This window comes from Ranitomeya imitator, chromosome 1 (assembly GCF_032444005.1).
Source record: "Ranitomeya imitator isolate aRanImi1 chromosome 1, aRanImi1.pri, whole genome shotgun sequence".
Lineage (NCBI taxonomy): Eukaryota > Metazoa > Chordata > Amphibia > Anura > Dendrobatidae > Ranitomeya > Ranitomeya imitator.
This window is the reverse complement of record NC_091282.1, coordinates 495,048,378-495,070,044: the sequence shown is the minus strand read 5'-3', so window position 1 is coordinate 495,070,044 and position 21,667 is coordinate 495,048,378. Positions and strand designations below refer to the sequence as shown.

The window sequence follows — 21,667 nt, the reverse complement described above, 5'->3', positions numbered from 1 at the left end:
CTCTTTGTGCAGCGTGGGAGCTCTGTGCTGTGGGGGCAGCGTATCTTTGTGCAGCGTTGGGGATCCGCCGGCATTTCCTCAAAGCCTGGAGGCCCCGGCAGCTCCACTGCAGTGGCCTCCAGGAAAATGGCCGCTGGGGGCGGCACATGTCAATTCAGATCTCGTCCGCTATTACCTCATTGTGGCGGCGTATCTTCGCGCAGTGTAGGGGCTCCGCCAGCATTTCCTCAAGGCCTGGAGGCCCTCGGCAGGTCCATTGCTGCAATGCGGTGGCCTCCGGGCCTTGAGGAAATGCCGACGGAGACCCTACGCTGCGCGAAGATACGCCGCCACAATGAGGAAATAGGGGAATACTCCACTTACTCCTTCCCTGTGGGAGCCCCCTCTCTTCGTCATTGGGACCACTCCACCCCACCATACGCACATTGGTCACGCATCCTATAAGCCGAAACACGGCGTATAAGACGACCCCCAACTTTTAAGATTTTATATTTTAACTAGAAAAGTTGGGGGGGGTCATCTTACACGCCCACAGAAGGAACGAATGGCTAGCACTCGACTGTTGATTAGGTGTATGGTGCTAGTGAACGGAATCAATGATCCCACAGATAGGTAAAGTCAGTAATCACTGCACTCATATCAAAGATATATTTTGCTTCAAGTGAAAATGTTTATTTATAAGTGATAAGCGACAGATCATTTTTGACGTTTCGGCCACCCTGTGGCCTTGATCACAATGTCGCGTAATATTAGTGTATCAACAAGTCGTACTTGTACATTCCCAACGGGGGGGGGGGGGGGGGGGGAGGGGTGGAGAGAGGTATGTTGATGGATATGTCCACACAGAATGAGGCATATGAAAGTTTACAACGTTGGTAGGTTCATTGGTGATAGAACAAGTACAAGAGCAGATACTGATCTGGCCAAGATGTGGAAGTAGTCTTAAATGCCGGAAAATACGGTATACGGTTTATTTAAAAAAATAAAAATACACAAATTGGTCATTTACAAGAAAAAGTTCTTTATTTAAGTCATGAGCATTTACTTCTGGCTGGATTCAGATTTGGATGTGGAGGCTCTCAGGGATGAAAGTCTACGTCTCTTGGCAATCTTCTCCTGGCGCTTCTCCTTTGCTTCCTATATAAAAGCAATGAAATTGTATGTAAAAAAAAAAAAATTATGCTAAATATGAATTACAAATTCTGAAGGGATTTCAACTGAAATGATCATACCTTTGTTCTCTTAGCCAACAGCTTGGCATAATCTGCTGCCTGATCCTTGTTTTTCTGAGTACGTTGCTTCTTCAGGGCAATACGTCTACGCTTGTGCTGAAGAACTCTTGGAGTCACAAGACGCTGGATCTTGGGGGCTTTGGTTCTGGCCCTCTTGCCTATTAACACAAAATATCAGGTTACACAATATAACAACTTTGTCTTACAGTACAATCATTCGCAAAGGCACCCTGCAATGTGTCGCTTAGGCTAAGTTGACATTAGCATTCGGGGGCTTTACGGAGGGCTGCTTACTACCTCCATTAACTCTGTCTACTTCTGCATGCGTCCTGCATATCCACCTTTAACATTGGGTACGCAGGACATGCGGATGTATGCAGATGCGTTATTTTGACGCACTCGCCGACTGCACAGGTACGCAACAAGTTGCGTTTTGTGTGGACGGCAGATCAGTCAAAACGACGCAACTGCATGTTCTGCGTACCCAATTTTAACAATGTTAAAGATAAGTATGCAGGACGCACGCAAAAGTATGCGGAGCTTGACGGAGGTAGTACGCAGCCCTCCGCGAAGCCCCCGAATGCTAATGTGAACTCATTTTGTGTTATTAAGATTAATACTAGCCAATTCTTGTCTGGCCTACATCTCTCCTCATCAGAGTGCAGTAAAATACAATTTTGCTTTTAGTGCAGTCACCCTTGTGTAGTAACAATACACAGCGGTATCATCTGTCCTCTGGCTCATCTTAAATTTCAAGATTGTTCAAAGATAATTCCTACTAGGATAAGCATTTTTCTCAAATCTTATGCCATTTACAATGTCCCACTCTTTTCCCCTTGAACAACTAAGGTCTACCACTAACAAGAACCTTTACACACTAAAGGAGTTCTCCCCGGTAGACGATTCTTATTACAAGAGCCCTTTGGCAATACACTAATCAAAAAGTGAGGTTAATTCAAGTCAGTGAGTGTCAGCACAGGTCCCCCACAGCAAGGCACTGTTCACAACCACTCACATGAACTAACCTGAGTAGAAGCCTCTAACGTTATTAACTCTAAAACTTCACTTTCCTACACTGAAAGCCTTTCACCAATCACATTCTTATACATGAAGCAGATCATGTAAACAGAAGTAAAACGGCTGATAAAACAAAATTGTTTGAATAGTATATGAGAATCTTTCTTCGTAGCGTCACTAGATTCATGAGGCCTGAACCACGGGCAGCAAGAATCAGAGCCTGGCTGCACGATTCCAGTCAGGTGTGCCAGTTGCTGAAATGCCACCATGTTTCAGAGAAAACAGTTTTGACTAGACAGGTCTATCCATATAATCTGCAGCAGGGTTCTCCACACGCCGCTGCCGTTGACAGACAGATCGCTCTATGTACACACATGGGAGACACCATGGGGCAGGGATGCATGCCTGGCTGCAATTCATGAGGCAGCATGAACCTCATGACAAGTTCCCTTTAATGGACCTTTCACTACATTTCACAATACAAACTGCAAACATTAAAGAGATCTTAGACCTGAAAATAAGACTGCATTTACTAGAGTAAAAGCCCCATACACATTAGCGAACGATTGTTCGACAACAGTCGAAAGCTCAGGTGAGCACTGGTGTTCTCTATGATGGAGCACAAAATGATTGGCCATTGGAAATCCAACAAGTGGGATCCTTCTCTCCCATGACATCTGTTGAGGAAGACTTGTGAAGCCCCATAAAATATAGGACCATTTTCCTGGGAACCGTAGTGTCTCTTTTTTTTTTTTTGAAGATCTGGGGCTGGGTGGGGGTTTATTTTTTGGCGCTAAACTGACGTTTCTATCGATACTATTTTGGGGTTAGAAATGATCTTTTGATTGCCTGTTATTTAAATGTTGCGGTGATATAAAAAAAAAAAAGCTTGTAATTCTGGCCTTTTGATTTTTTTCTCATTATGGCGCTTACCGATGAATTCTTTTTATATTTTGATAAATCGGGCGTTTCTGAATGTGGCAATACCACATGGTTTTATTTTGAATGGTGCAAAGGGTGGGGGTGGGACTATGAACTTTTCTACTTATTATTTGTAAAAACTTTTTTTTCTACTTTTTACTTGGTTCAACAGTCTCCTTAGGAGACTGGAAGCTGCGATACTACGATCGCCTGTTCTACACATAGCTGCTCTTCAACCCTACTATGTGAAGCAGAACTGATCATCTGCTATGAACACAGGCCACTGTGCAGCACTCGTAACAGAGCGGCAATGACAACCACAGGGGTCTCCTGCAGACCCCAGGTTGTCAAGCCAACCCATTGGCGCCCTGCAATCATGTGACAGGGGTGCTTATGGGCGGGATTAGGGACGCAATGTTGCTGTCAGAAGATCAACAGTGGCATTTAACATGCTAACAGATGCAGGTGGATCATGATTCCACACGTGGATGTTAGGCCAGGCTCATACTGCGTTAAAGCAGCCCTTTCAACTCATAGCGCTGACGGGTTGTGTTAACGCTATAGCATACACGCCATCGCGTTATGCTATACTGCTAGCGCAATGATTCATCTGTGCTAGCGGTGCGCCCGATAAATAGGGGTTACTGGCAGCGTTAACGGAGTGCGATACACTGCGTTATGCCGCGGTGTAACTCAGTCCGTCTGACTGCCATAACGCAGTGTGACCCCAGCCTTAGGGACACAAGACAGCTGATCAAATCAGCTGTCATGTGTCGGAAACCATGCAGGCTCAGCACTGGAGCGTGCACAGAATGCAGAGAGGTTCGGAAGAGAAGGAGAAAGTAGTTTCTCCACCTCCTCCATTGCCAACATCCAAGTGCAGTGCGATGTTTCACATGCACCCACAATACTTATATGGGTGAGCGCAATCAGAGTCTGGCAGCCATTCGCTGCATACTGACATTTTCTCATGCTGATTCGGCAAACTATTACAGATGTGACTTACCCCGTAAAGTAACATTCGGCAGAGTGCAATCCAATTTTTATCAGATTGCACTCATCAGATTTATTTGCAAGTGTAAGCAAGCCCTCAGGCTGTGTATGAAGCAGCTTTGTACATACCAAACAATTGTGAACAGCCTAAAATAAAATCACATCTTGCATTTATTGTCTATTCTCGCTCTATAAATTGTCAGCTTTCTATGAGCTAAGCCTAGAAGAGGCAATGTCTCCCATACATTACATGAAGAGATCCTGCTCCCTACAGACAAGAGGCAGCATGGAGGATCGTACACAGCAGTACAAAGCTGTGTTGTTGTGAATCCAGCTCTGAGGTGAGGTACTAGAGCAATTAGTACAAGCATCATCTGTGTTCTCCATTCGCTCTGAAACCTTAGCTCTCAGAAAGTTGATAATCTGTAATAAACTTTACATGTTTGGCATCTGTGTACTCGTACTGACCTGGAGAATCGTATTGCCATGTCAGTTTTACTGTATAGTGAACATGGTAAATAAAAAAACAATTGTGGAATTGCAGTTTTACCACACTTGGATTTTTTTCCCCCTTTTTCCAGTACACTATATGGTGAAATGAATCATTCAGAAGTGTCATTCAAAAGTACAACGTGTCTTGCAAAAAACAAGCCCTCATACGTCTAGATTCATGGAAAAAAATTCAATCTTTATTTTGTTTCATCAATATGGCTCTTGCAGGAAGGGGAGGAAAAAAAAATGAATAAAAAAAACAAAACACAAAGTGGCCTGGAGGTGACAGGGTTAACCCCTTAAGCCCCGAGGGTGGTTTGCACGTTAATGACCGGGCCAATTTTTACAATTCTGACCACTGTCCCTTTATGAGGTTATAACTCTGGAACGCTTCAACGGATCTTGGCGATTCTGACATTGTTTTCTCGTGACATATTGTACTTCATTTTAGTAGTAACATTTATTCGATATAACTTGCGTTTATTTGTGAAAAAAACGGAAATTTGGCGAAAATTTTGAAAATTTCGCAATTTTCCAACTTTAAATTTTTATGCCCTTAAATCACAGAGATATGTCACGCAAAATACTTAATAAGTAACATTTCCCACATGTCTCCTTTACATCAGCACAATTTTGGAACCAAAATTTTTTTTTGTTAGGGAGTTATAAGGGTTCAAAGTTGACCAGCAATTTCTCATTTTTACAACACCATTTTTTTTTAGGGACCACATCTCATTTGATGTCATTTTGAGGGGTCTATATGATAGAAAATACCCAAGTGTGACACCATTCTAAAAACTGCACCCCTCAAGGTGCTCAAAACCACATTCAAGAAGTTTATTAACCCTTCAGGGGTTTCACAGGAATTTTTGGAATGTTTAAATAAAAATGAATATTTAACTTTTTTTCACACAAAATTTATTTCAGCTCCAATTTGTTTTATTTTACCAAGGGTAACAGGATAAAATGGATGCCAAACATTGTTGTACAATCTGTACTGAGTACGCTGATACCCCATATGTGGGGGTAAACCACTGTTTGGGCGCATGGCAGAGCTCGGAAGGGAAGGAGCGCCATTTGACTTTTAAATGCAAAATTGACAGGAATTGAGATGGGACACCATGTTGCGTTTGGAGAGCCACTGATGTGCCTAAACATTGAAACCCCCCACAAGTGACACCATTTTGGAAAGTAGACACCCTAAGGAACTTATCTAGATGTGTGGTGACCACTTTGACCCACCAATTGCTTCACAGAAGTTTATAATGCAGAGCCGTAAAAATAAAAAATCATATTTTTTCACAAAAATGATCTTTTCGCCCCCAATTTTTTATTTTCCCAAGAGTAAGAGAAGAAATTGAACCTCAAAAATTGTTGGCCAATTTGTCCTGAGTACGCTGATACCCCGTATATGGGTGTAAACCATTGTTTGGGCGTATGGCAGAGCTCGGAAGGGAAGGAGCGCCATTTTACTTTTCAATGCAAAATTGACTGGAATTGAGATGGGATGCCATGTTGCGTTTGGAGAGCCCCTGATGTGCCTAAACATTGAAATCCCCACAAGTGACACCATTTTGGAAAGTAGACCCCTTAAGGAACTTATCTAGAGGTGTGGTGAGCACTTTGACCCAACAAGTGCTTCACAGAAGTTTATAATGCAGAGCCGTAAAAATAAAAAATCATATTTTTTCACAAAAATAATCTTTTCGCCACCAATTTTTTATTTTCCCAAGGGTAAGAGAAGAAATTAGACCACAAAAGTTGTTGTGCAATTTGTCCTGAGTGCGACGATACCCCATATGTGGGGGTAAACCACTGTTTGGGCGCATGGCAGAGCTCGGAAGGAAAGGAGCGCCATTTGACTTTTCAATGCAAAATTGACTGGAATTGAGATGGGACGCCATGTTGCGTTTGGAGAGCCCCTGATGTGCCTAAACATTGGAACCCCTCACAAGTGACACCATTTTGAGAAGTAGACCCCTTAAGGAACTTATCTAGATGTGTGGTGAGCACTTTGACCCAACAAGTGCTTCACAGAAGTTTATAATGCAGAGCCGTAAAAATAAAAAATCTTATTTTTTCACAAAAATGATCTTTTCGCCCCCAATTTTTTATTTTCCCAAGGGTAAGAGAAGAAATTAGACCACAAAAATTGTTGTGCAATTTGTCCTGAGTGCGACGATACCCCATATGTGGGGGTAAACCACTTTTTGGGTGCATAGCAGAGCTCGGAAGGGAAGGAGCGCCATTTGACTTTTCAATGCAAAATTGACTGGAATTAAGATGGGACGCCATGTTGGTTTGGAGAGCCCCTGATGTGCCTAAACATTAAAAACCCCCACAAGTGACACCATTTTGGAAACTAGACCCTCTAAGGAACTTATCTAGATGTGTTTTGAGAGCTTTGAACCCCCAAGTGTTTCACTACAGTTTATAACGCAGAGCTGTTAAAATAAATTTATTTTTTTTTCGCAAAAATTTTTTAGCCCCCAGTTTTGTATTTTCACAAGGGTAACATAATAAATTGGACCCCAAAAGTTGTTGTCCAATTTGTCCTGAGTACGCTGATACCCCATATGTGGGGGGGAACCACTGTTTGGGCGCATGGCAGAGCTCGGAAGGGAAGGAGCGCCATTTGGAATGCAGACTTAGATGGATTGGTCTGCAGGAGTCACGTTGCATTTGCAGAGCCCCTGATGTACCCAAACAGTACAAACCCCCCACAAGTGACCCCATATTAGAAACTAGACCTCCCATGGAACTTATCTAGATGTGTTGTGAGAACTTTGAACCCCTAAGTGTTTCACTACAGTTTATAACGCAGACCCGTGAAAATAAAAATTCTTTTTTTTTTCACAAAAATGATTTTTTAGCCCCCAGCTTTGTATTTTTACAAGGGTAACAGAATAAATTGGACCCCAAAAGTTGTTGTTCAATTTGTCCTGAGTACGCTGATACCCCATATGTGGGGGGGAACCACTGTTTGGGCTCATGGCAGAGCTCGGAAGGGAAGGAGCGCCATTTGGAATGCAGACTTAGATGGATTGGTCTGCAGGCGTCACGTTGCATTTGCAGAGCCCCTGATGTACCCAAACAGTAGAAACCACCCACAAGTGACCCCATATTGGAAACTAGACCTCCCATGGAACTTATCTAGATGTGTTGTGAAAACTTTGAACCCCCAAGTGTTTCACTACAGTTTACAACGCAGAGCCGTGAAAATAAAAATCCTTTTTTTTCCCACAAAAATGATTTTTAGCCCCCCAAATTTTTATTTTCCCAAGGATAACAAGAGAACTTGGACCCAAAAAGTTGTTGTCCAATTTGTCTCGAGTACGCTGATACCCCATATGTTGGGGTAAACCCCTGTTTGGGCGCACGGGAGAGCTCGGAAGTGAAGGAGCACTGTTTTACTTTTTCAATGCAGAATTGGCTGGAATTGAGATCGGACGCCATGTCGCGTTTGGAGAGCCCCTGATGTGTCTAAACAGTGGAAACCCCCCAATTATAAATGAAACCCTAATCCAAACGCACCACTAACCCTAATCCCAACTGTAACCCTAACCACACACCTAACCCAGACACACCCCTAATTCTAATCCCAACCCTAATCCCAACCGTAAATGTAATCCAAACCCTAACCCTAGCCCCAACCCTAGCCCTAACCCTAACCCTAACCGGAAAATGGAAATAAATACATTTTTTTTAATTTTATTATTTTTCCCTAAGGCTAGGTTCACATTGCGTTAGGGAAATCCGTTTAGCACTAGCGGATTGCGCTAACACAATGTCTTTTTAGGTGTCGTGTTTAGTGGTCGCGTTAACGTCCCCGCTCTGGAAGATCGGGGATCGGACCTCGGGCGCGCCGCGGACGCTGCAAGCAGCGTCTGAGGCGCGCCACAAAAGAATGGCACCTTGCTAGCGCGAGCCGAAAATGGCACGCTCTAGCGATGCGCTACACCTGAAAATCACATTGCTGTCAATGGTTGTGCTAACGGACCCGTTGCACGGCGTTAATTGTGACATTTTCGCCGTGCAACGCTGTCCGTTAGCGTTAACCCATTAACGCAATGTGAACCTAGCCTAACTAAGGGGGTGATGAAGGGGGGTTTGATTTACTTTTATAGCGAGTTTTTTAGCGGATTTTTATGATTGGCAGCCGTCACACACTAAAAGACGCTTTTTATAGCAAAAAAGTTTTTGCGTCTCCACATTTTGAGACCTATAATTTTTCCATATTTTGGTCCACAGAGTCATGTGAGGTCTTGTTTTTTGCGGGACGAGTTGACGTTTTTATCGGTTACATTTTCGGACACGTGACAGTTTTTGATCGCTTTTTATTCCGATTTTTTTGTGAGGCAGAATGACCAAAAACCAGCTATTCATGAATTTCTTTTGGGGGAGGCGTTTATACCGTTCCGCGTTTGGTAAAATTGATGAAGCAGTTTTATTCTTCGGGTCAGTACGATTACAGCGACACCTCATTTATATCATTTTTTTTATGTTTTGGCGCTTTTATACGATAAAAGCTATTTTATAGAAAAAATAATTATTTTGGCATCGCTTTATTCAGAGGACTATAACTTTTTTATTTTTTTGGTTATGATGCTATATGGCGGCTCGTTTTTTGCGGGACAAGATGACGTTTTCAGAGGTAACATGGTTATTTATATCCGTCTTTTTGATCGCGTGTTATTCCACTCTTTGTTCAGCGTTATGATAATAAAGCGTTGTTTTTTGGCTCGTTTTTTTTTTTTTTTTCTTACGGTGTTCACTGAAGGGGTTAACTAGTGGGCCAGTTTTATAGGTCGGGTCGTTACGGACGCGGCGATACTAAATATGTGTACTTTTATTGTTTTTTTGTTTTTTTTTATGTAAAGAAATGTATTTATGGGAATAATATTTTTTTTTTTCTGCTTTATTTAGGAATTTTTTTTTTATTTTTTTTTTTACAAGTGTGGAAATTTTTTTTTTTACTTTTTCACTTTGTCCCAGGGGGGGACATCACAGATCACCGATCTGACAGTGTGCACAGCACTCTGTTAGATCGGTGATCTAACATACAGCCGGGCAGGATTAGAGCTGCAGCTGCAGCCTGATCCTGACCCGGAAGTGCTCCCTGCAGGACCCGGATGCAGCCCGGCGGCCATTTTGGATCCGGGGACTGCAGGGAGAAGACGCTCGGTACACGGTGAGCACATCACCGTGTACCGATCGTCTCAGGGAAGCCCGCAGGGAGCCCCCTCCCTGCGCGATGCTTCCCTGCACCGCCGGCACACCGCGATCATCTTTGATCGCGGTGTGCCGGGGGTTAATGTGCCGGGAGCGGTCCGTGACCGCTCCTGGCACATAGTGCCGGATGTCAGCTGCGATAGGCAGCTGACACCCGGCCGCGATCGGCCGCGCTCCCCCCGTGAGCGCGGCCGATCGCATATGACGTACTATCCCGTCCATGGGAATTAAGTCCCAGGTCACCTGGACGGGATAGTACGTCATATGGGATTAAGGGGTTAAGCACTAGTTGGTGAAAAGTGATTTGCAGGACCGGGTCAACCGGCCACATTAGTAATTTGTGGCTGTTGGACGGCAGCGTTCGAACCGCAATATACCTGATGGCATCCATGACTCTTGATTATCCGGCCTGGCGCAGCGTCATTGTTATATCGATTGACAGGCTGGCTAATCGAAGAGCCATGGATGCTGGCAGGTAGGAGGTGGTTCGCTCCATCTCTAATTAGCCTTACTAATCAGCAGACGGTAAGTTTCTTAACCCCTTCCCGACCTTTGATGCTCCGTATGCGTCATGAAAACCTGTGCCAATCCGACCAGTGACGCAGCATATGCAGTGCGCCCACCGAATCTGCCGCTTGGCAGATTAGTTACAGGTACACTTTGATCGCTGTGATAGAGCCTATCACAGCGATCAAAATAAAAAAAAATAAATAAACCCCCCCTTTATCACCCCCATAAGTAGAGACAATAATAAAAGAAAATGTTTTTTTTTTGCCCCACTAGGGTTAGGGCACACTGTGCGGATTTGGCTGCGGATCCGCAGCGGTTTTCCATCAGGTTTACAGTACCATGTAAACCTATGGAAAACCAAATCCGCTGTGCCCATGGTGCGGAAAATACTGCGCGGAAACGCTGTGTTGTATTTTCCGCTGCATGTCAAATCTTTGTGCGGATTCCGCAGCGTTTTATACCTGTTCCTCAAGAGGAATCCGCAGGTGAAACCCGCACAAAAAAACACTGGAAATCTGCAGGTAAAACACAGTGCCTTTTACCTGAGGATTTTTCAAAAATAGTGCAGAAAAATCGCACACGAATCCGCAACGTGGGCACATAGCCTTAGGGTTGGAATTAGGGCTAGGGTTGGAAATAGGGTTAAAGGGAACCTGTCACCCCGTTTTTTCAGTATGAGATAAAAATACTGTTAAATAGGGCCTGAGCTGTGCGTTACTATAGTGTATTTTGTGTACCCTGATTCCCCACCTATGCTGCCGAAATACCTTACCAAAGTCGCCGTTTTCGCCTGTCAATCAGGCTGGTCTGGTCATATGGGCGAGGTATTTCGGCAGCATAGGTGGGGAATCAGGATACACTATTGTAACGCACAGCTCAGGCTCTATTTAACAGTATTTTTATCTCATACTGAAAAAACGTGGTGACAGGTTCCCTTTAAGATTAGGCTGTGGTTAGGGTTGGGATTAGGGATGTGATTAGGGGTGTGTTGGGTTTAGGATTGTGATTAGGGTTATGGCTAGAGTTGGGATTAGGGTTAGGTGTGTGTTTGGGTTAGTGTTGGAGTTAGAATTGAGCGGTTTCCACTGTTTAGGCACATCAGGGGTCTCCAAAACGCAACATGGCGCCACAATTGATTCCAGTCAATCTTGCATTCAAAAAGTCAAATGGTGCTCCCTCCCTTCCGAGCCCTGCCGTGCGCCCAAACAGTGGTTTACCCCCCACATATGGGGTACCAGCATAATCAGGACAAACTGGGCAACAATTATTGGGGTCCAATTTCTCCTGTTACCCTTGTGAAAATAAAAAATTGCTTGCTAAAACATCATTTAGGGAAAGAAAAATTATTTTTTATTTTGATGGCTCTGCGTTGTAAACTTCTGTGAAGCACTTGGGGGTTCAAAGTGCTCACCACATATCTAGATAAGTTCCTTGGGGGTCTAGTTTCCAAAATGGGGTCACTTGTGGGGGGTTTCTACTATTTAGGCACATCAGGGGCTCTGCAAACGCAACGTGACGCCCGCAGACCATTCCATCAAAGTCTGCATTTCAAAAGTCACTACTTCCCTTCCGAGCCCCGACGTGCGCCCAACAGTGGTTTACCCCCACATATAGGGTATCAGTGTACTCAGGACAAACTGGGCAACAACTATTGGTGTTCATTTTATCCTGTTACCCTTGTGAAAATAAAAACATTGCTTTTTTTGAGGAAAGAAAAATGATTTTTTATTTTCACGGCTCTGCGTTGTAAACTTCTGTGAAGCACTTGGGGGTTCAACGTGCTCACTATGCATCTAGATAAGTTCCTTGGGGGGGGGTTTAGTTTCCAAAATGGGGTCACATGTGGGGGAGCTCCAATGTTTAGGCACACAGGGGCTCTCCAAACGCGACATGGTGTCCGCTAAAGATTGGAGCCAATTTTTCATTGAAAAAGTCAAATGGCGCTCCTTCCCTTCCGAGCCTTGCCATGTGCACAAACAGTGGTTTGTGACCACATATGAGGTATCGGTGTACTCAGGAGAAATTGCCCAACATATGTAAGGATCCATTTAGGCTGTGTGCACACGTTGCGGTTTTTCCCGATAAAAACGCTATAAAACCGCAAAAAAAAAAAAAAAAACGCATACAATAAGCATCTCATCATTTAGAATGAATTCTGCATGTTTTGTGCACATGATGCGTTTTTTTCCGCGAAAAAAAAAAAACGCATCGCGGTAAAAAACGCAGCATGTTCATTAATTTTGTGGGTTTTTTTCCCGGATTTCACACTCCAAAATGCATTGGGAAGTGTCCGGAAAAAAACGCGGCAATACCGCAGCAAAAATGCATGCAGTTTTCTTGCAGATTTCTTGCAGAAAATGTCCGGTTTTTCTCAGGAATTTTCTGCAAGAAATCCTGAACGTGTGCACATAGCCTTATCCTGTTGCCCATGTGAAAATGAACAAATTGAGGCTAATAGAAATTTTGTGAAAAAAAAAAAAAGGTACTTTTTCATTTTTACGGATCAATTTGTGAAGCACTTGGGGGTTCAAAGTGCTCACTATGCATCTAGATAAGTTCCTTGGGGGGGGGGGTTAGTTTCCAAAATTGGGTCACATGTGGGGGAGCTCCAATGTTTAGGCACACAGGGGCTCTCCAAACGTGACATGGTGTCCGCTAAAGATTGGAGCCAATTTTTCACTGAAAAAGTCAAATGGCGCTCCTTCACTTCCGAGCACTGTCGTGCGCCCAAACAGTGGTTCCCCCCCCCGCATATGGGGTATTGGCGTACTCAGGACAAATTGTACAGTAACTTTTGGTGTCCAGTTTCTCTTTTTACCATTGGGAAAATAAAAAAATTGTTGCCAAGACATAATTTTTGTGACTAAAAAGTTAAATGTTCATTTTTTTCCTTCCATGTTGCTTCTGCTGCTGTGAAGCACCTGAAGGGTTAATAAACTTCTTGAATGTGGTTTTGAGCACCTTGAGGGGTGCAGTTTTTAGAATGGTGTCACTTTTGGGTATTTTCAGCCATATAGACCCCTCAAGCTGACTTCAAATGTGAGGTGGTGCCTAAAAAAAATGGTTTTGTAAATTTCGCTGTAAAAATGAGAAATCGCTGGTCAAATTTTAACCCTAATAACTTCCTAGCAAAAAAAGAAATTTGGTTCCAAAATTGTGCTGATGTAAAGAAGACATGTGGGAAATGTTATTTATTAACTATTTTGTTTCACATAACTCTCGTTTAACGGAATAAAAATTCAAAATTTGAAAATTGCAAAATTTTCAAAATTTTAGCCAAATTTCAATTTTTTTCACAAATAAACGCAAAAATTATCGACCTAAATTTACCACTAACATGAAGCCCAATGTCACGAAAAAACAATCTCAGAACCGCTAGGATTCGTTGAAGTGTTCCTGAGTTATTACCTCAAAGGGACACTGGTCAGAATTGCAAAAAACTGCCAGGTCATTAAGGTCAAAATAGGCTGGGTCATGAAGGGGTTAAAGCACACCACATTTACCTTCTTTAGAAAGAGGCTTCCTGACCACATACTGGCGCACATCATCTTCCTTAGACAGGTTGAAGAGCTTGCGGATTTTGCTAGCCCTTTTTGGACCCAGGCGACGAGGAACGGTGTTGTCAGTAAGGCCAGGAATATCTTTTTCACCTGCAGGACAACAAAAAAAAAAAAAACAAAACATTGCTTTTTATTAAATAAATTGCATTTAACAACAGTTTACTACTAATGCAATCCAAATTTCATATATGCAATGTTTGCATAGATCTTCATGCTTACAGGGCATGCTTTTGGTTGTAAGCAGAGTAAAATGAAATTCTACGTTTTGGGGGATTCAGTTAAACCCACTGATGAAAGGAGGGAGAGGGAGATTTTCCGGATCTGAGAATCCCTCTGGGCATGCTCAGAGGGGAAAAACGGGATCCGTCGCTGGATTCCAGTGTGTGACGGTCAGCGACGGATCCTGCGTCCATAGACTTCCATTATTATATCCGTCGACGGACAACAGCACAGGATGACCGATTTTCCGACGTGCAGAAAAAACGTTCCTATGAATGTTTTCTTCGCACGACGGACCGCTAATTTCCGACGGATCCAGTGCAGGACGGATGAAACGGATGGCCATCCATCACAATCCGTCGCTAATACAAGTCTATGGCAAAATTTTTTGCAGGATCCTGCATTCTCAATAAACGATTGTGACGGATTCAAAAAAACGCAAGTGTGAAAGTAGCCTTAGTGGGCTCCATGGCCAACTAAATCATGTGAAATTGCAACTGACATCCACCTGCTGAGATGCAGGCACTGCATGTATCAGTCATAACTTTTCTATTATATTCTCTTTGCTGTCAGACTAGTACTCTGATGACTACCAATATGCTGGCTTGTTAACTAACCCGGCATTGTGCACACCTAGCTAGCTATTAAAAGGCATCATGTACACTAATGTTCATTCCGATAGAAAGGCTTGCAAGCAGGGAGCTCACTCATCTAGAGCTTCAAGACAGGGCGGCTATGCAGTCAGGTGGCATAGAATCTGGCCATTGATGATGTGCAGTGCAGGAGTGAGCTGGCAGGGCAGGGAGTTACTGTGCAGGCTCTAACTATGTGCGCTCCTGAGAACCTGGCCATTGATGATGTGCAGTGCAGGAGTGAGCTGGCAGGGAGTTACTGTGCAGGCTCTAACTATGTGCGCTCCTGAGAACCTGGCCATTGATGATGTGCAGTGCAGGAGTGAGGTGGCTGGGCAGGCAGCTACTGCGCAGGCCCTAACTATGCGCGCTCCTGAGAACCTGGCCATTGATGATGTGCAGTGCAGGAGTGAGCTGGCAGGGCAGGGAGTTACTGTGCAGGCTCTAACTGTATGCGCTCCTGACAACCTGGCCATTGATGATGTGCAGTGCAGGAGTGAGGTGGCTGGGCAGGCAGCTACTGCGCAGGCCCTAACTATGCGTGCTCCTGAGAACCTGGCCATTGATAATGTGCAGTGCAGGAGTGAGCTGACAGGGCAGGGAGTTACTGTGCAGGCTCTAACTGTATGCGCTCCTGACAACCTGGCCATTGATGATGTGCAGTGCAGGAGTGAGGTGGCTGGGCAGGCAGCTACTGCGCAGGCCCTAACTATGCGTGCTCCTGAGAACCTGGCCATTGATAATGTGCAGTGCAGGAGTGAGCTGGCAGGGCAGGGAGTTACTGCGCAGGCCCTAACTATGCACGCTCCTGAGAACCTGGCCATTGATGATGTGCAGTGCAGGAGTGAGCTGACAGGGCAGGGAGTTACTGCGCAGGCTCTAACTATGCACGCTCCTGAGAACCTGGCCATTGATGATGTGCAGTGCAGGAGTGAGCTGACAGGGCAGGGAGCTACTGTGCAGGCTCTAACTATGCGTGCTCCTGAGAACCTGGCCATTGATAATGTGCAGTGCAGGAGTGAGGTGGCTGGGCAGGGAGCTACTGCGCAGGCTCCAATTGCACATTCCCAAGAACCTGGCCATTGATAATGATAAACTCATTACCAACTGTGCAAGTGTAACCAGGAATGCCATAGTGGACACAACCATGGATATCTGAGTGATGGCTATAACCTGCACATCGGGTAAGCAATACAACTATTAAATAAAAACCATATACAGAGTATCTAATTGGCAGTAATTACTAATATTACACCCAGGGCTGTGGAGTCGGTAAGCCAGATCTCCAACTCCTCAATTTCCATGACACCAACTCCACAGCCCTGATTACACCCACTACATATTCAAATATGATCTTTGAAATGAGAATACTCCTTTAATGAACCAAGTGCTGCTCTGCCATTGACCAAATCTTGTGTGGGCATAAAAACTATTGTGGTTCTGCAGTATATTCTCGGCTGGAGAATGGACTTGGAGCATGAACGATCCCCCTTCCTGACCATTGATGCATATTACTGAAGTAAACCAGTGCTGAATAACAAGCAGTCGCACACCGCATCAAGACAGTGTGAAAAACGCCAACATCCCGGAGATGCTCATCACAAAAACCTGAGACTTTAGGCCACGTGCGCACGTTCAGTATTTGCTGAGGTTTTTTTTTTTTACATTAGCATCTATTAGCCAAATCTAGGAGTGGGTGATAAGTACAGAAGTGGTGATGTGTTTCTATTATACTTTGCCTTTGATTATCCCTCCCTTGGTTTTGGCTTATAAATACTGAGGTAAAAAAACCTCACCAAATACCCAATGTGTGCATGTGGCCTCAGAGAAAGATGGGAGCCATAACTCACCTTTCCTGACAATAACCAAGTTCAACACGCTTAAGTTGGCGTCCACAATACAGCCGCGAACAGACTTGCGTTTGCGCTCGCCAGTCCTCCTGGGGCGGTAGCAGGAGTGACCCTTGCTGAGAAGAAGGCGGACACGTCCATGAGTGAGGACACCCTGTTTCATGGGGAATCCTTGCTTGTCATTTCCTCCACTGATGCGCACAACATACCCCTGTACAAGAACATGGAAAATCATGGTCACTTTACAAATTTGCCCCATATCTCTGCACAGCAATGCCACAGAACAGTCGACTTACCTTCCACTCATCGCCCAAAGGGTCAGCAGCGACCTCGGTGGCCATTCGCTTTTCATAGAAAGTCCGCAGTTTGCGCTCATCGTCCACTTCAATGAGCTTCTGGCAGCCAGTGGCTGGGAATGAAATATTGAGCTGCAGACAGAAGAAATACCATTACAGAAAGCAATTAATGGAGCTTCACAATGCAAGAACCACCAACCTGCCATATTCATATATTAGGTGAGGTGGGAAAAGCAAGCAATGGCGTGAAGACGAAAGCTTTACAGCGTGTAATCAATATACTACAGAATGAGAGCAGGCATGGCGGACATCGGAATGCTACACTACAACATGGAGGGGCCCGGGTCAGTACAGGAAAGCACCAGAGAGCGGGAATAGCAATAGTAGACATTGGCCCCCTACCCATGGAGGGGCCCGGGTCAGTAGAGGAAAGCACCAGAGAGCGGCCATAGAAATAGCAGACATTGGCCCCTACCCATGGAGGGGCCCGGGTCAGTAGAGGAAAGCACCAGAGAGCGGCCATAGGAATAGCAGACATTGGCTCCTACCTATGGAGGGGCCCGGGTCAGTAGAGGAAAGCACCAGAGAGCAGCCATAGGAATAGCAGACATTGGCTCCTACCTATGGAGGGGCCCGAGTCAGTAGAGGAAAGCACCAGAGAGCGGCCATAGGAATAGCAGACATTGGACCCTACCTATGGAGGGGCCCGGGTCAGTACAGGAAAGCACCAGAGCGCGGCCATAGAAATAGCAGATATTGGCCCCTACCCATGGAGGGGCCCGGGTCAGTAGAGGAAAGCACCAGAGAGCGGCCATAGGAATAGCAGACATTGGCCCCTACCCATGGTGGGGCCGGGACAGGAGAGGAAAGCACCAGAGTGCCCATAGCAATAGCAGATATTGGCCCCTACCCATGGAGGGGCCCGGGTCAGTAGAGGAAAGCACCAGAGAGCGGCCATAGGAATAGCAGACATTGGCCCCTACCCATGGAGGGGCCCGGGTCAGTAGAGGAAAGCACCAGAGAGCGGCCATAGGAATAGCAGACACTGGACCCTACCCATGGAGGGGCCCGGGTCAGTAGAGGAAAGCACCAGAGAGCGGCCATAGGAATAGCAGATATTGGCCCCTACCCATGGAGGGGCCCGGGTCAGTACAGGAAAGCACCAGAGAGCGGCCATAGGAATAGCAGACACGGGAGAGCAGCACGGACCCAACAGCCGCTGCAGCAGAAGCTCCTCAGGAACAGACTGTACCGATGTCTCGGAGGCGGCAGCCACACACTGCACGGCCGGGATACATGGCGCCAGCACCGTACATGCAGCACACAAGCAGCAGCCGCCGTGGTCACAGCCACAACACCACACACGTATAGGCGGCCGCCATGTCTCTCCTGCTCGCAGCCGCCAATCTGCTGCCATCTGGCCCCTGACAACAATGAATCCATTCTCCTCCACCATCGCCAGGGTCCTCACACGCCATACTCAGCTATAAGGGGGATATCTGCCCGGAGAAGCTTAGTGTAAGGGCTCATTTCTCAGCTCACCTTCATGGCTGCCGACTAGTCTGCCTGAGGTCCCACACCGGAAAGAGGCCGAACTTCCGTGCAGTGATCGCACATAACGGAGGAGGGAAGAGAGCGTCCTGACGTCGCGAGAAAGCATCGATATGCATACGCGCCATCTGGTGGCGGGAGGTTAGTATGGCCGCTTCCCCTGTCCTATTGAGTGATTAGCGCTGAGTGAGACGTGTCCCACGTGATGCGGCCGGCATGTCACCGTACACACTGCACCCCCTCACATGCCTCCACGGACGGTTCCTGTACAACAGGGAGGCGTGATAGCAAATGCACCGAGTGCTGTTCAATATTCTCTTATCTCAGAGCAGAGGAGATTTTATATATATATATATATATATATATATATATATATATATAATGGTGGCCCGATTCTAACGCAGCGGGTATTCTAGAGTACGTATGTATGTATGTATGTATATATATAGCAGCCACATAGTATATAGCACAGGCCACGTAGTATATAGGAGCCATGTAGTATATAGCAGACAAATACTACGTGGCCTGTGCTATATACTATGTGGCTGCTATATACATACATATTGTAGAATACCCGATGCGTTAATACAGGCCACGCAATATATAACAGTGGCCACGCAGTATATAACCCCTAGAACCCTTCCTCCCAACTACCCAGCCCTCCACCTCCAAAACCAACTTCTCCACCATTACAGAAGACGGACTCTCCACTCTACTCTCAAGATCGCATCTCACCACCTGTGCACTTGACCCACTCCCATCCCACTTCATCCCAAACCTCACCACAGTCTTCATCCCAACCCTAACCCATCTCTTTAACCTATCACTAACAACTGGCATTTTCCCCTCAAGCTTTAAACATGCCACAATCACACCTATCCTCAAAAAGCCCTCTCTTGACCCATCCTCTGTATCTAGCTATCGCCCTATATCACTTCTCCCCTTTGCCTCAAAACTACTGGAACAACATGTCCATATTGAACTGTCCTCCCATCTATCTTCCTGCTCCTTCTTCGACCGCTTTCAATCAGGCTTCCGGTCACACCACTCCACTGAAACTGCCCTAACTAAGGTCACCAATGACCTATTAACCGCCAAGAGCAAGCGACACTACTCTGTCCTCCTCCTCCTGGACCTGTCCTCTGCCTTTGACACAGTGGACCATTCCCTGCTGCTGCAGACCCTCTCATCCCTTGGCATCACAGAATTGGCCCTATCCTGGATCTCATCATACCTAACTGACCGTACATTCAGCGTCTCCCACTCACACACCACCTCCTCACCTCGCCCCCTATCTGTCGGAGTCCCGCAAGGTTCAGTTCTAGGACCCCTGCTCTTCTCCATCTACACCTTTGGCCTGGGACAGCTCATAGAATCTCACGGCTTTCAGTATCATCTCTATGCTGACGACACACAGATCTACATCTCTGGACCAGATATCACCTCCCTACTAACCAGAATCCCTCAATGTCTGTCTGCTATTTCATCCTTCTTCTCCACTAGATTTCTAAAACTTAACATGGACAAAACAGAATTCATCATCTTTCCCCCATCTCACGCGATCTCCCCAACGAACCTATCCATTACAGTAAACGGCTGCCCACTCTCCCCAGTCCCACAAGCCCGCTGTCTTGGGGTAATCCTTGACACTGATCTCTCCTTTAAACCACATATCCAAACCCTTTCCACTTCCTGCCGCCTCCAACTCAAAAATATTTCACGGATCCGCACATTCCTAAACCAAGAATCTGCAAAAACCCTAGTCCATGCCCTCATCATCTCCCGCCTTGACTACTGTAACCTCCTGCTCTGTGGCCTCCCCTCTAACACTCTTGCACCCCTCCAATCTATTCTAAACTCTGCTGCCCGACTAATCCACCTGTCCCCCCGCTATTCCCCGGCCTCTCCCCTCTGTCAATCCCTGCACTGGCTCCCCATCACCCAGAGACTCCAGTACAAAAGCCTAACCATGACATATAAAGCCATCCACAACCTGTCTCCTCCATACATCTGTGACCTCGTCTCCCGGTACTTTCCTGCACGCAACCTCCGATCCTCACAAGATCTCCTTCTCTACTCCCCTATTATCTCCTCTTCCCACAATCGCATACAAGATTTCTCTCGTGCATCCCCCCTACTCTGGAATGCTCTACCACAACATATCAGACTCTCGCCTACCATCGAAACCTTCAAAAAGAACCTGAAGACCCACCTCTTCCGACAAGCCTACAACCTGCAGTAACCACCAATTGACCAAACCGCTGCACGGCCAGCTCTACCCTCACCTACTGTATCCTCACCCATCCCTTGTAGATTGTGAGCCCTCGCGGGCAGGGTCCTCTCTCCTCCTGTACCAGTTGTGACTTGTATTTTTCAAGATTATTGTACTTGTTTTATTATGTATACCCCTCATCACATGTAAAGCGCCATGGAATAAATGGCGCTATAATAATAAATAATAATAATAATATAACACAGCCACGTACTATATAACAGCCCACGCAGTATATAGCAGCCACGCATTATATAACACAGGCGACGTAGTATATTACACAGGCCACGCAGTATATAACACTGGCCACATAATATATAACAGCCCACGCAATATATAGCAGCTACGCAGTATATAACACAGGCGACGTAGTATATAACAGGCCACGCACTGGCCATGTAATATATAGCACAGCCCACGCAGTATATAGCAGCCACGTAGTATATAACACTGCCCACGCAGTATATAACAGTGTGGCCACGTAATATATAGCACAGCCAATGCAGTATATAGCACAGCCCACGGAGTATATCACACAGCCCACATAGTATATAACACTGCCTATGTAGTATATAGCAGCCACGCGGTATCTAACAGCCCACGTAGTATACAGCAGTGTGGGCACCATATCCCTGTTAAAAAAATATTTAAAATAAAAAATAGTTATATACTCACCCCTGGGATCCAGCGGAGCTCCGGCGATAGGCGCGCGGCTGCCGCCATCTTCCGTTCCCAGGATGAATTGCGCAATTACCCAGATGACTTAGCGGTCTCGCAAGAGCGCTAAGTCTTCTGGGTAATTTCGCAATGCATCGCCGGGAATGGAAGATGGCGGCAGGTACGAGCGGCTCGGCGGACTACGAAGGGTGAGAATAGCAGGTTTTTTGTTT

At 45.7% G+C, this 21,667-nt stretch overlaps 1 protein-coding gene across 1 annotated transcript; it reads right to left on the bottom strand.

The window, feature by feature from the left end:
- Nucleotides 1-1,001: 1,001 nt before the first annotated feature.
- RPS6 (ribosomal protein S6) lies at nt 1,002-18,633 on the bottom strand. Its single transcript, XM_069766117.1, has 6 exons — nt 18,497-18,633; nt 16,955-17,086; nt 16,659-16,869; nt 13,901-14,047; nt 1,233-1,390; nt 1,002-1,137 (listed from the first exon to the last, which is right to left on the bottom strand). The coding sequence occupies exons 1-6, from the start codon at nt 18,500-18,502 to the stop codon at nt 1,042-1,044; spliced, it is 750 nt and encodes a 249-aa protein (XP_069622218.1). The 5' UTR covers nt 18,503-18,633; the 3' UTR covers nt 1,002-1,041.
- Nucleotides 18,634-21,667: the final 3,034 nt, after the last annotated feature.